Consider the following 13,448-nt stretch of genomic DNA (forward strand, 5'->3'; position numbering starts at 1 on the left):
GGAATACTGAGTGATAAACAGTACACATACCGGAGTTTCTGTAGTGGATGTGGCTGGCTGTTGTAAAGACTGTGGTCGTGATTCCTCCGATTGAGTCCTAACCAATCCACTACCATGACCTTTGACGCTATCACCATTGGTAACTGGAGGATGTTGCTGGGTCAGAGCAGCTTTTAATCTCTGAAATACAAACATTATTGAACAAAATAAGAATCAAAAACCAGTTCCCTATTTTGTATCAAAATGCAACTCTCAATGTAGTCTAGTACTACCAGAGGATTCTTACACTTGGCTGTTTATAATCAACTTTAATAGTAAAACAACAACAACATTGTTAACAAGAAATAACCACCTTTGCTCAACTAAAGCAACAAGCATATCATTAGCTTCCCTTCACCTTTTCTCTTTTAGTTCATTCCTGTCCCTCACATCCCAATCTTGTTAGGCTCCATACATATTCTTTTTTTTTTTTAAGATTTATTCATTTTATTACAGCCAGATATACAGAGAGGAGAGACAGAGAGGAAGATCTTCCATCCGATGATTCACTCCCCAAGTGAGCCGCAACGGGCCGGTGCGCGCCGATCCGAAGCCGGGAACCAGGAACCTCTTCCGGGCCTCCCACGCGGGTGCAGTGTCCCAATGCATTGGGCCGTCCTCAACTGCTTTCCCAGGCCATAAGCAGGGAGCTGGATGGGAAGCGGAGCTGCAGGGATTAGAACCGGCGCCCATATGGGATCCCCGGGCGTTCAAGGCGAAGACTTTAGCCGCTAGGCCACGCTGCCGGGCCAGCTCCATCCATATTCTAAGACCTAACCCTCTTTTCCAGATTGTTTGATGCCAATAGTACTTCCATGGACAATGACTCGAGGTTGCATTTTTAGGTCACAGTGCTGCTATAGCTGGGCATTTTGTCTTTAGATCTTCCCTGTTCAAAGATCTAATACCAGGTCTATCCCTTTAATCAGATTCTTATATTCTGTTTTGCTAGTAAACAGAATTCTATCTGACTTTGGGAATATGACAGATAGTGTTATAAAGAGGCTTTACACACTTAGCACTTACCTCCAATAAGATGCAATTAGAATGAAGCTTCTTATCCTATCTCCAAAACTCTCATACATGACTACCTTATCTCCCAACCAGGCAGTCTGTCAAGAATAGAAGTTGTTTTATATCTTCATACATCCCTTTTAGCATTTGGTATATTGATTTGCTATCCAGGTACATAAGAAACATACTTGCTAAAGACAGGAGTGGGTTTTGAGGAGAACTGGAACTTGTAAATTTTAAGATACTTTTACTGTTAGGATCTATAAATAAGAAGTAATCACTACAAACTAATCACACTGTAGCATCTCAGCAGTGGAAGAGATTTCAGGCAGCTGAGCAATCTATGTCTACTACCGCTGAGACTGCTCTTAATAACGGGGATGGTGTTATTGCATCTTGAGACCAAAAGAAGTGCTATTACAAAAATCTGAGTCAGATAATGTTTGTCACATCTTCTTAAGATCCAGCCTCAGGGGCCCGTCAGCGTGGCCTAGCGGCTAAAGTCCTCGCCTTGAAAGCCCCGGGATCCCATATGGGCGCCAGTTCTAATCCCGGCAGCTCCACTTCCCATCCAGCTCCCTGCTTGTGGCCTGGGAAAGCAGTCGAGGACGGCCCAATGCATTGGGACACTACACCCGCGTGGGAGGCCCGGAAGAGGTTCCTGGTTCCTGGCTTCGGATTGGCCCGTACCGGCCCGTTGCGGCTCACTTGGGGAGTGAATCATCGGATGGAAGATCTTCCTCTCTGTCTCTCCTCCTCTCTGTATATCTGGCTATAATAAAAAAAATGAATACATCTTTAAAAAAAAAAAGAGATCCAGCCTCAGGTGTGTAATTGGGAAAAGGGAGGCTACAGAAAAGAAATGATGGTGTAAGAACACACTGCAGTCCTCCTACTGTTTCTCAAACTTCTCAAAAGTAAAAACAAACAAAAAATCTGGAATGTTAAATGCAAAAAATGCCAATTCTTAGCAATCTTGCCTTTCTTCCTTCCTGAGTATTAAAAAAAAAAATGTAGCAGAGAACAGCTTTTGAAAAAGGTCTCCAAACAATTCCAGTATAACTGCTTTCATTTTCATAGCAATTCAACAAACTTTAGAAACAAAAATTCACAATTTTAAAATTTTCCTTCTACATTTATCTTCTATAAATCTTCTATTTGGCTCAGATTGCTTTAAAAAAACATATATAAAACGGCAATAAGAATTTCACCTCAGCTCATAATGCCACCTGAATGCTAGTGGGTAGTTTCTGGGGGGGAAGCCCAAAAATCAGATGAGATTCTACCCTGGTGTATTTTTATAATTGTTCTTATGGGGCATCTTAAGCACTGGTTTGGCCACAGATGTATTTAGCATGTAAAATATGTTAAAGACCACATCATACATTGTATTTCTCACAATACAGACAAGATTGCTAGTTCCTTCCTTCCTGTCTTCTTTTCTAAGGTATCACAGAAAAAGTTGGCAGAACTGAAAGGTGAAGTTATTCTGGTACAAAAAAATGATATGTCGGCATGGTTTGTTCATAATACATAATTCCCATGAACTTTCTGAAGACCCTGTTTCAGTAGCTAGGAGACAGGAAATTAGAAAATCAATAACTGATTAGACAATGTGGAAGCTGATGAATGGAAACTTAAGTTACAGGAATTTTCAAATAAGTAGCTCACTGGCATCAGATTAGAATATTTAGGGAAATGATCAAGAAGAATGTTTTCATACAAAGACAGAAATTCACAGGTCTGGGCATTGTAAACAGAGCCCAGGAGAAGAGTCCAGAGAAGTGGTCAGGCTGCAGAGTTGCATATTTTATAAGTCGACTATTAGAGATCAAAATAGACTAGATGCAGCTTCTCAGCCTCAACACTGCACATAAATACAACTAGAAGCTGAGATGTAAGGCTTTGTAAATTATGTCCTGGTGAAACATTCTTAAGTCCTTAGGTAGAAAACAGAATGGAAGAGCATTTAAAGTTTCAGAATGAAGAGCTTAACTCTTAGAATGAATGAAATACAGTAACTGTACCTAGGGGAGTCTGAAGTACATAAACATCACTCTCTTGAACAGTCGTCAGTGGGGAACATGACTACCTCACAGAGCACTTAACAACAGCACCAGTATTCATTTACTATCCTCCCTTGCCTGCCCAAGGGTATACAGCACTCATCCAGTGAGGCAGTGCTAATGTTTGCTCCATGCTGTTGCTTGCAATGATTACAATGAATCTGACTCTAAAACTGTGCCAGAGTATAAAATGTAAGAAAACGTCTTTAAGGGTTAACTAACATAGCTCCATAGTATAATAATATTTGTAATCTAAAAGATTTTAAAATGAGTTAGGTGAAAAAAGTTGTTATTTTCATTCACAGATTTTATAATTAACATAAGGATATTTGCCCTTGTAAATTTGTTACAGTATCTTGAACAACAATGACATTCTAAAAATTGATACTTTTTTCTCAATAGAGAAATTTAATACAAGGTGAATACTTAGAGAAATTAGTTTTAAAAGGTGCACTTTCCAACACATACAATGAAATCTGCCTATTTTAAATATAAAGGCACGCAACATTTTAAAGAAAACATTACTAAGAAGTATGCTAATACTTTAATATTATTTACAGTTACTGTTTAGTCATGTAAAGTTTAGCTACTATAGTAAAAACTTTTCTTTTCTAGAGATGTAAACGGTGTCAATTCAAGCATGAGTGGTTTGTTATATTGATCAATCTGATATATCCACATTAAGAGGTGATCTGCTAAAAATTAATTTTTCTATATTGTACCCTTGAAAATAATTTTTTCCACATCTGTCAGAACTTGGAAGGAACAAACTACTCCATCATAGTTCAAAGAAAAAAAATTTTTTTGAAAAACAATTTATGAAAAAGTCAGATCCATATTTCATATCTGCCACAAAAGCTCATCGGAGTAATAACCCTCCTTCTCCTGGGTGTTATCCTACCATCTGCTGCTCTATTACTTATCTTTATTTTGCAACTAATTAACAGCATAATCTTCTAAATTCAGCAAGTTAATTATCATTATTGTGGTCTTTGCAGCATCATCAGTCCTCATGAAGTCTTGTCTCCCTACCCCCAGAGAACATATGAAAATGAAGGAGGTTGGAAGAGGGTCTGTTTCTATGGAGTGGGCTCATTAGGTGTTTGCTGATTAGCCTGGCATGCAGAGGCAGGTCAGAAGAATTCTGCTGAACATGAGGTTCCATGCAGGGCCCCAACCAAGTTAATGCGGGTTTCTGAACATTTGCCAAGATGCCCTCTGCTAGCTCTTGGTAGAAACCCTCTGCAGAAAACCTACTGACTGCCCACTGTGTGCAAGGATATTTCTCAGTTTGTCACACAAGTCTTAAAGCAATGATGCCTTACTTTACTGAATCTTGTTGAACAAAATTCCTAGATGATTAACATCTAAAACAATTTGGCAAGGTACGATGTAACTCTGTATAAAACAGCAGGTTATGCAATTTTTCTGTACCATTAAAAAGTACTACATAATTTTGTATCTGTGGGGCCTCATCCCCATTTCTTTATCACATTCTCACTTTTCCAAAGACTGAAAAAACTGTTATTTAAAAAAAAAGCTGAAATATTTTCCTGTAGTGAAACAAAAGTAAACGTCTTATTTCAATATTTGCAGTAAGCAAAAACATGATACATATATAACATTTTCCTGTAAGCACTGGACATGTATAAGTCAGGTAATACTAAAGGCACCATTGGTTATCTCAGCATACAAGATACATTTCTCTTCAGCTCTTCTAATCTGGCATTTCTCTCATATTATTTTTCAACCACTAGTCACTTTAGCATAATTAACAGCTATACTACACAGTACGTCACTAGCAGATTGTGACTGCAAAGGTCAAATAAATTTTTGACAAAGATGAAGAACTCCAAAAGCATCCTGTTTAAAATATTTTCAGAGCTGAAAACCAGTAGCACCACCAGCAATACAAAATCCAACTGAAACAGTAAAAGAAATGATAGGTATGAAGTGGGCTTGGGGGCTGTGGATGGATGAACAGGCAGAAGAAATGCTTAATGATTAACAAGAATCTAGGCAGGGTTGGGGGAATATCCAGCTCACCAGTTGTGTAAGGCCTGTAAAATAATGTGGTCTTGCCCTGCCACAGTAACCACAGGTGGGACCTGAAATTCCCTAAATATATGGCAGGCTTATTTCAAAATTGATACTTTCGTATGGTTCATTAATGCTGTTCCCAACATCCATATGGTCTTTGGCAGAAAACGGGCTCTTTACCCTGATACGATGTGTGAGTTGGGAATCAGGCATTTGGTGAGTTTGTTTCTGGAATTCTGTTACAGGAAAGAACCAAGTTCTAGGATCATTCTTCTGCTCATTAAGAAAGCTCTGTGCATGGGATACAAATCAACATACCTTTCTGCAGTTGGGATGGCAGGCCTTTCCATTTGGAAAGTCCACTGAGACCTTGGAAACTTAATACACTGATGACACTGATGTTCTAACTTCAAACTTACAAATAAACTGTAACTATTTGCATTTTATGCTGTAAAAGTGTCCAAAATAATTTTCACACTAAGAAATAGATTCCACTTGGATTTCCATTTCAAATATTTAATAGATGATTTTAGTTTTAAGCAATTTCAAAGTCTTTTTACTTAATCACAACTGGACACTCTTGTTTATTATGTCAATGAAACAGGCAATCACCTAAGACAGCTTTTTTATATTGGAACGATTCTAATAAGAAAGTTAACTGGATTGTTAAATTTCAGTGGAGCATTCTGTGACTCTCCATGCTAACTGTGGGTCTTTGACCAGTGATTGTTGTTCATACATAAACTTAAAGTTACTGTTTTAAGTTTTTAATATACAAGTATTATAACACATATTCTTCTTAATTGAATTTCCTAGCAGCCTAGAAGAAGAAATTATTCCGGTTAGAGTTCTGTTTGATGGCTTATAGCAATATGGTCTACTGTAGGAATCCAAAGTAATTCCTTGAACTGAATTTGTTTCTTTTGAATTAACATAAGTCTACTCAATATGTAAACATATGATGTTTCTATATTTCTGTTTAATCCATAGTCACTGTATGGCAAATTAAACTGCATTTTCCATTAATCAGTATGTTTAATACAAAGCATAAAAAACATCTCTAGAGAAGCTCTTCTGTTATTGGGTGAAGAAAAGTCACCTTAATATCACCAAAAATCTGATCCGAACACTCAATGAATGATGTAACAAATTTCACCCTTGGGCCTTATTATTATTATCCTTCTTTCTTCCCTCCTTCCTCCCTCCCTCCTTCCCTCCCTTCCTTTTTTTTTTTTAGAGATTTATTTATTTTTATTACAAAGTCAGATATACAGAGAGGAGAGACAGGAAGATCTTCTGTCCAATGATTCACTCCCCAAGTGACTGCAACGGCCAGTGCTGTGCTGATCCGAAGCTGGGAACCTGGAACCTCTACCGGTTCTCTCACGTGGGTGCAGGGTCCCAAATCTTTGGGCCATCCTCGACAGCTTTCCCAGGCCACAAGCAGGATGGGAAGTGGAGCTGCCAGGATTAGAACTGGTGCCCATATGGGATCCTGGCGCGTTCAAGGTGAGGACTTTAGCTGCTAGGCCACGCCGCCGGGCCCCCCTTCCTTATTATTATCTTCCTCTTTCCTTCCTTCCTTCCTTCCTTCCTTCCTTCCTTCCTTCCTTCCTCCTTCCCTCCCTCCCTCCCTTCCTTCCTTCATCTGAAAGACAGAGACCCAGATCTTCCATCTGTTGCTTCACTTCTCTTCTGCCACAACAGCTGGGGCCGTCCTGGCCTAGGCTGAAGCCAGGAGGCTGGAACTCAACCTGAGTCTCCTAGGTGACAAGGACTTGGGTACTTGAGGCATCCCGTTACCTTCTAGGGTGTGCAATAGCAGGAAGCTGGAATTGGAAATGAAGCTAAGAACTGAAGCCAGACACTCTTAATACGAGATTCAGGTGTCCTAAGGGCATCGTCCTCTCTCTATCTGTCCTTCATCTTAAAACTAATTTTCTCTCTTTTCTGTCTCTACTGCTCTGCCTCTAAAGTACATGAAAATAAATAAATAAACATTTAAAAATGTATGTATTTATGTATCTGAAAGAGACTAAGGACAAGAGTTCCCATCTGCCAGTTCATTCTCCAATACCGATCATGGCTGACATGGACTGGGACAGAACTGGAGCCAGGAATCTTTGCAGGCCTCTTTCCTGAGTAGTAGGAATACCAATCATTTGATAATCACCACTATCCTAAATGCTGGCCAAATGCATGCATCTCATCCCCACTCTCTTGGGTTTTTATGTTCTTTTTCACCATGCTTGATAACCAGGGCTGGTGTTGTGGCATACTGGGCAAAGCCAATGCCTCAAATGCCAGCATCCCATGTGGGCAACAGTTCAATTTCTGTCTGCTTTGTTTTCATCCCAGATCCCTGCTAATGGTCTGGGAAAAGCACAGAAGATGATTCAAAAGCTTAGGCCCCTGCCATCCACGTGAGAGCCCCAGATGAGTACCCAGCTCCTGGCTTCGGCCTGCTTCAGTCCCACTGTCGTGGTCACCTGAGGAGTGAACCAGAGGTTGGAAGATCTGTCTCTATCTCTCTCTGGAACTCTGAATTTTAACTAATTAAATAAACCTTTACAGAATCCAAAATGATTTTACACTTCTCAACTACCTGTTCATTTAGAATTCAGGATTAGGAATGCCACCTCACAAATCATATAAAGCCTGAGAAATCATCTGTCTGGCCCTGCCAGGCAACTGCAGGTGGCACTTGGAATCTGATAAAGCTATAGCATAGTAATGTTTAAGTTGATAATTTTGTATAGTCAATGAAAAATGTTATAAACATTCAAATGGTCCTTGCCAGAAAAGGGTTCCCTATGCAACAGATGGTTAGATAAGTTTTCCGATTATTTGCACCAAAGGAGAATAGCTCTAAACATTTTAAAGCCTTGCAATACATAATTTTTCATGTGTAAAAATTAATGTTACCAGTATGGTACCTGGAGAAGAACTAAAACAAACACTGTCTAATAATTACTTATGCACTGACTTCCTAAGGAAATAAAATTGTATTAAGAATTAGCCTGCATTTTATTTCACTGTTACTAGTTTTTAGTAGTAGCTTCAGACATTACACCAAGAAAATCAGGAAGTTTATATGGCTAAGCATGGCCATGGACATGAAAGCTTAATCCATTTACTTTGTAGATGAGGATATATTTCAGAAAAGTTATACTGGATCTTGATTAAAGATGGTGAATAGCAGAAATGGATTAAAATTAAAACACATGTCTTTCAATTCCTACTACAGCTTATTTCTTCAAATAACACTAATTAGTATTTGAAGCACAAAAGAAAAACATGTGATTTTCATTTTATGTACCATGCATAAATGCGTGACAATTTGAATACTATTTGCAAGTTAGAAAAAAAAACCTGTACAACCACTTATTTCAGTACTGTACTGGTGATCAGATCTAGCATCAGCTGTAATACCCCTGGCTTCCAGCAGGAGGAGAAAGAGCTTGTGCAAAAAGTCACAGCAAGAAACCAAGTCAATCAAAAACAGTAACTTTACTCCCAATTTACCTAATTTATTTAACTACCACTAACAAGTGGCACTTACTAACTATACTGACTGGAAGCTTTTCTTCACCAATTTTCTTTCTACAGCACGGCCAGAGTCCATAACTTCTGAAAAATGTGACATAAACTGCATTTTAAACAACTTTTCATGGAAACAAAACCACTTTCGAAACAGGCTCAAGAGAGTTACAGAATAAAAACCTGCTTACCATTTTTGCTTCTGACTGCACTGGCTGGGGAGAGGAAGGACCTGGGATTCCTGGAACACTAGGCACCATGGTGACTGGCCGAACAAGCTACACAAAGGAAATGTAAAGGAGAATTGCTGGAGAATACCTTCAAAATAAGATGTGTATTTCATTGGTACAATGGTTGTTACAACACTTTAAGATTTTATAACAGATCATTATAAGTCTATTTCTGCTTGATTATATATCTACATCACACTCTTTGTGATTTTACATGCTCTTTTATCCTTCAAAAGTCATCAATTTCTCAGGACGTGTGCATCCCACGCTTTCATTTTCTAAATGTGCTTCTTGCTGCTTCCTTTTCAGAGAGTCTCATAATATTTGGTGACTGAAGTTACATTTATCATAGACCTGTCACACTTTCATTTTGATTTCAACAAAGGTTAAACCGTGTGACAATGAGTTATAAAAGCAATTTCCCAGTACACCTTGCTTTTCTAAAATAGATATCCTAGGTCCGGCACAGTGGCATACATAGTAAGCTGAGTCTCCACCTGCAGTGCCAGCATCTCATACAGATATGTTTGTGTTCTGGTTGTTCCACTTTCAATCCAACTCGCTGCTTATGGTCCAAGTCTTCGGGCCCTGCATCCACATGGCAGACCACAGGGCAGACGCCTGTGGCCCAAATTCGGCCTGGCCCAACCCCAAGCACATCAGGAGTGAAGCAGCAGATGGAACATCTTAAGTCTATCATTACAATAAACAATAAATCTTATAAAAACATTTTTTAAAATAGGTTTTCAATGTATTAATATACTGTACACTGAAAACCAAAGTCCAGTAATTTCTCAAATAATTTATCCCTTTTTTATTTGTCTTTCCACTGAAAGAATAGCTATTATATAAACTGTATCTTTCATGTCCAGTTGCTTTCATCACAAGTACATTTAACCAAGTCATCTTAAATATAGCGTAATAAAATTTCTTCCCTCATAAACGAAGAAGCAGACATACTATGAGTCTTTAAAAATCTTTCTAATGATGCATTTTGTAAGCAAAGTCTCTATGAAAAGATGTACTATCTAAATTAACCTCAATGTTAATTTTGGATATTTAGAACACTTGGAAGAATTAGTGAATTCTTAAAATATAAAAATATAGTTTTATTATATTCTTGGAAGTAAAACCTCACCAACAGTGTGGAATGCTATTGTAAGTAGGCTGTTACAAATAAGCTCAGAAAACTATATCATAAATGATTACAATGTAGTGACCAATGATACATATCTACAAGAAAAAAATTATCATTTTATATAATTATATAATATCTAAAGCTTGGAATAAGATTTCCAGGAAGAGAATAATAGATTAAAAAATTGTCATGTTATAAATAATTTAGATGAAAATGTAAATCTGAATTTTGCAAAATTAGTTAATTAAAAATGTGAATAAATAGTGAAAATGTTGATGTAAAAAAAAAAAAGGAAAACAAGATTACTGAACTATGTGCCCTTGAATCATAGAGGCTATTAAACAAATAGCAATGAATAACTACTACTTACCATTAAAACGTACTTTCCTAAATTCAGCTTCATAAGTCAACCAAGTAGCTTCAGTTCTACTTCTAATTACTTAATACAGGCCATTTTCATTATAAAAATTTAAACAGTCTAAACTTGTAACTTACTGGGACTGCAGCTGGAACATGCACATTAGAACTTGTAATTGATGCAGGAATAGCAACAGGCATGGTTTGTCCATTAGGAAGATGTAACAGAAGAGGAAATGGGCCTGGCACAGGACTAAGGAAAACAAAAGAAGGGAAATGAAAGAAAACAGATTCATAGCAACCATCTCTTAAAAACACAGTGATATTTTTACTTCTGTTATTATAGCATTTACAAATAAATTTCATGAGCACTACAACCTGCGAAAACAAAATTACCATTAATTAAATCTTAAACGTATTGTGTGTGTGTATCAGTGTTTAAAAAAAAATGGGGGCAAATTCCAGTTTGCAAGATTAGAAAAATCCTTACCAGAGAGGTCTTGGGAATTAATATTTTTTAAAAGGCTTATTATTATTATTTTTTTAAGATTTATTTACTTTATTACAAAGTCAGATATACAGAGAGGAGGAGAGACAGAGAGGAAGATCTTCTGTCCGATGATTCACTCCCCAAAAGGCTTATTACTTATTTGGAAGGCAGAGGGGTGCAGAGAGGGAGAAGCAGAGGTGGAGACACAAGGATCTTCCATCGATTCATTAACTCCTCAGAGGCCACAGTAGCCAGGGCTAGGGCAGGTCATAGGCAGGAGCCAGGAATCCCATCCTGATCTTTCCACAGGAGTGGCAGGGATCCAAATACTTGGGACACCTTCTGTAGCCTTCCCAGGCACATTAGCAGAAAGCTGGATAGGAAGTGGAGAGTATTCAGGACTTGAATTGCGATACGGATAGTGGTAATTTAATTGGCAGCATCGCCAAACTGCTGGTGGGTCCTAGAAATTTCATTTAAGAACTGAAAGACATGTCATCGTGTGATAATTTCATACTTTTGTCTGAAATAGCAGGAAGACAAAAGAGCCATCACTTACACAATTGGCCTGTTGGAGGACGGTGCCTGTGTGATTACAGTACTAGAGGTTGGTGAAGGTACTGCCTGCTGAATAATTACACTTGAATCAGAACTTGTAAGCAACACATTGGGAACTTGTAATGATGCTGGACGAACAATAGCTGATGTGGGCTGTGCAGTTTGTGCCAATGGTACTTCCTGTTTAAGAGAGAACCAAAGGGTGGCATTTAAAATGACATTCATTTAAAATGTACCTTAGTGAACACAATATAACACACACTTGTGAACACATCCACAGGGTAATGCTTAAGTTCTCAAAGTAAATTACTATCTGAAAAACCTAAAAGGAAGTTTTGGAAATAGCTCTAAAGGTTCAAAGGCAATATTCAATTAATAATAACCCTAATTTTTAAAAAAATTTTTTTATCAAGCACAGCTTGTTTTACTGTAAATTCATAACTATGTTATGTTGGATTATTTGGCAATGATTCTGTGAGAATATTAGTCAAAAAACAAAAATATAATCCATTCCCATGGATTGTAAAACTTAAAATCCAGAAAATACTGCCTAGGTCTCATCTTCACTTTACTGTACATGGAGAAAACAGGTCCAGACAGACTGTACTATGACTAAAACAAATTCAGTGACAGAAATGTTACATTGCTTGCTAATCTGAGGTAGGTTGTTCTTTCTATAGCAAAAACTTCTCAATATCAAAAAATTCAAGTAATAAATCCAGTAATAAAAACAAGAATGAGGACAATCCAAATCATGGAAGCTAGAATTTGTGATGTGGCCAGTAACCTCAAGATAAACTCACTGGAGTTTAACAGATAACTAAACACAGATATTAAGTACCTTATCTGAAATTCCTTAACCAGTTAGTATAAAATCTAGTCTCCTGAGATCTTTTGAATATGCTTTTATGCTACCATTTACTTTTAAATCTTACAAACGATACCAGAAGGATAAACTAGTCCTACTATAGCTTCACTTATTCAACATGTTTGAGAACTTACATCCTTAAGGAACAAGAGATGATAGAGACAGTAAATAGGAAACAAACAAGAAAATAACAGACTAATAAATGTTATAGAATAAATGCAACATGGTAAAACAGTGAAAAGAGAGTTGGTGCAACTGGAGGAAACAGTGAGAGTAGGTATCTCTCACAACAATGGCATTTAAATCAATACTAAAAAAGCATAAAGAATAACACATTCTAGGGTGAAGAACATAAAATAAAAAGCTAGTAATGTTTGATGAACTCAACAGAATGGTACATGTGTAGGCAGATAATCCAGATCACAAAGGGTAAATGCTAAAGAATGAAATTAAAATGGCAAAGGAGATAGAAGTGGGAAGTCCAATTGCCAAGCTAAGTGCTAATACTCCAAGTAAAAAATGATGCTCAAAGTGGTGACACTGAACACAAACTGAAGAGGACAAAATTTGACATATATTTTGCAAGTAGGGCTCATAAATTTTGCTGTTGGTTTTAGTGTGAACAAAAAGAAGGAATTAGGATGCTCTCTCAACCCCTGGCTTGAGGAACTAGGAAGAAAAAGAAAACTTATCAAGTTGAACAAAATGGGAGAATAACTTAGGGCTCTGACGGATGTCTGAAGTTTAAGAAGTCTATGAAACATAGAAGTATCTAGATGGAGTTGATTTATGTTATCAGTACAGACTTCTTTTTTTAAGATTTTCTTTCATTTTTATAAGATTTACAGAGAAAAGGAAAGATGGAGAAAGATCTTCCACTCACTGGTTCACTCCCCAAGTGGCAGCAATGGCTTTGAGACTTAGTTATACCTGTGACAGACTTTGAAAATGCTCCTGCTCAGAAGAAGCCTGTCACCTGGCATGTGTTACAGGAGGTGACTTATCAGATTTACAGAGCAAAGGAAAGACGGAGAGACATCTTCCACTCACTGGTTCACTCCACAAGTGGCAGCAATGGCTAGAGCTTAGCCATTCTGAACTTAGAAGC

General features: G+C 37.6%; 1 protein-coding gene across 4 annotated transcripts in view; it reads right to left on the reverse strand.

The window, feature by feature from the left end:
- Nucleotides 1-13,448, reverse strand: part of ATF2 (activating transcription factor 2) — a 98,312-nt gene that overhangs the window by 26,014 nt on the left and 58,850 nt on the right. For all 4 annotated transcript variants that reach the window (XM_004577041.3, XM_004577040.2, XM_058664661.1 and 1 more), the window contains 4 exons: nt 11,474-11,652; nt 10,563-10,677; nt 8,891-8,977; nt 31-180 (listed from right to left, as the gene is read on the reverse strand). In XM_004577041.3, coding sequence (XP_004577098.1) covers nt 31-180; nt 8,891-8,977; nt 10,563-10,677; nt 11,474-11,652 — 531 coding nt within the window. The remainder of the gene's footprint in view (nt 1-30; nt 181-8,890; nt 8,978-10,562; nt 10,678-11,473; nt 11,653-13,448) is intronic.

Source organism: Ochotona princeps, chromosome 5 (assembly GCF_030435755.1).
Source record: "Ochotona princeps isolate mOchPri1 chromosome 5, mOchPri1.hap1, whole genome shotgun sequence".
NCBI lineage: Eukaryota > Metazoa > Chordata > Mammalia > Lagomorpha > Ochotonidae > Ochotona > Ochotona princeps.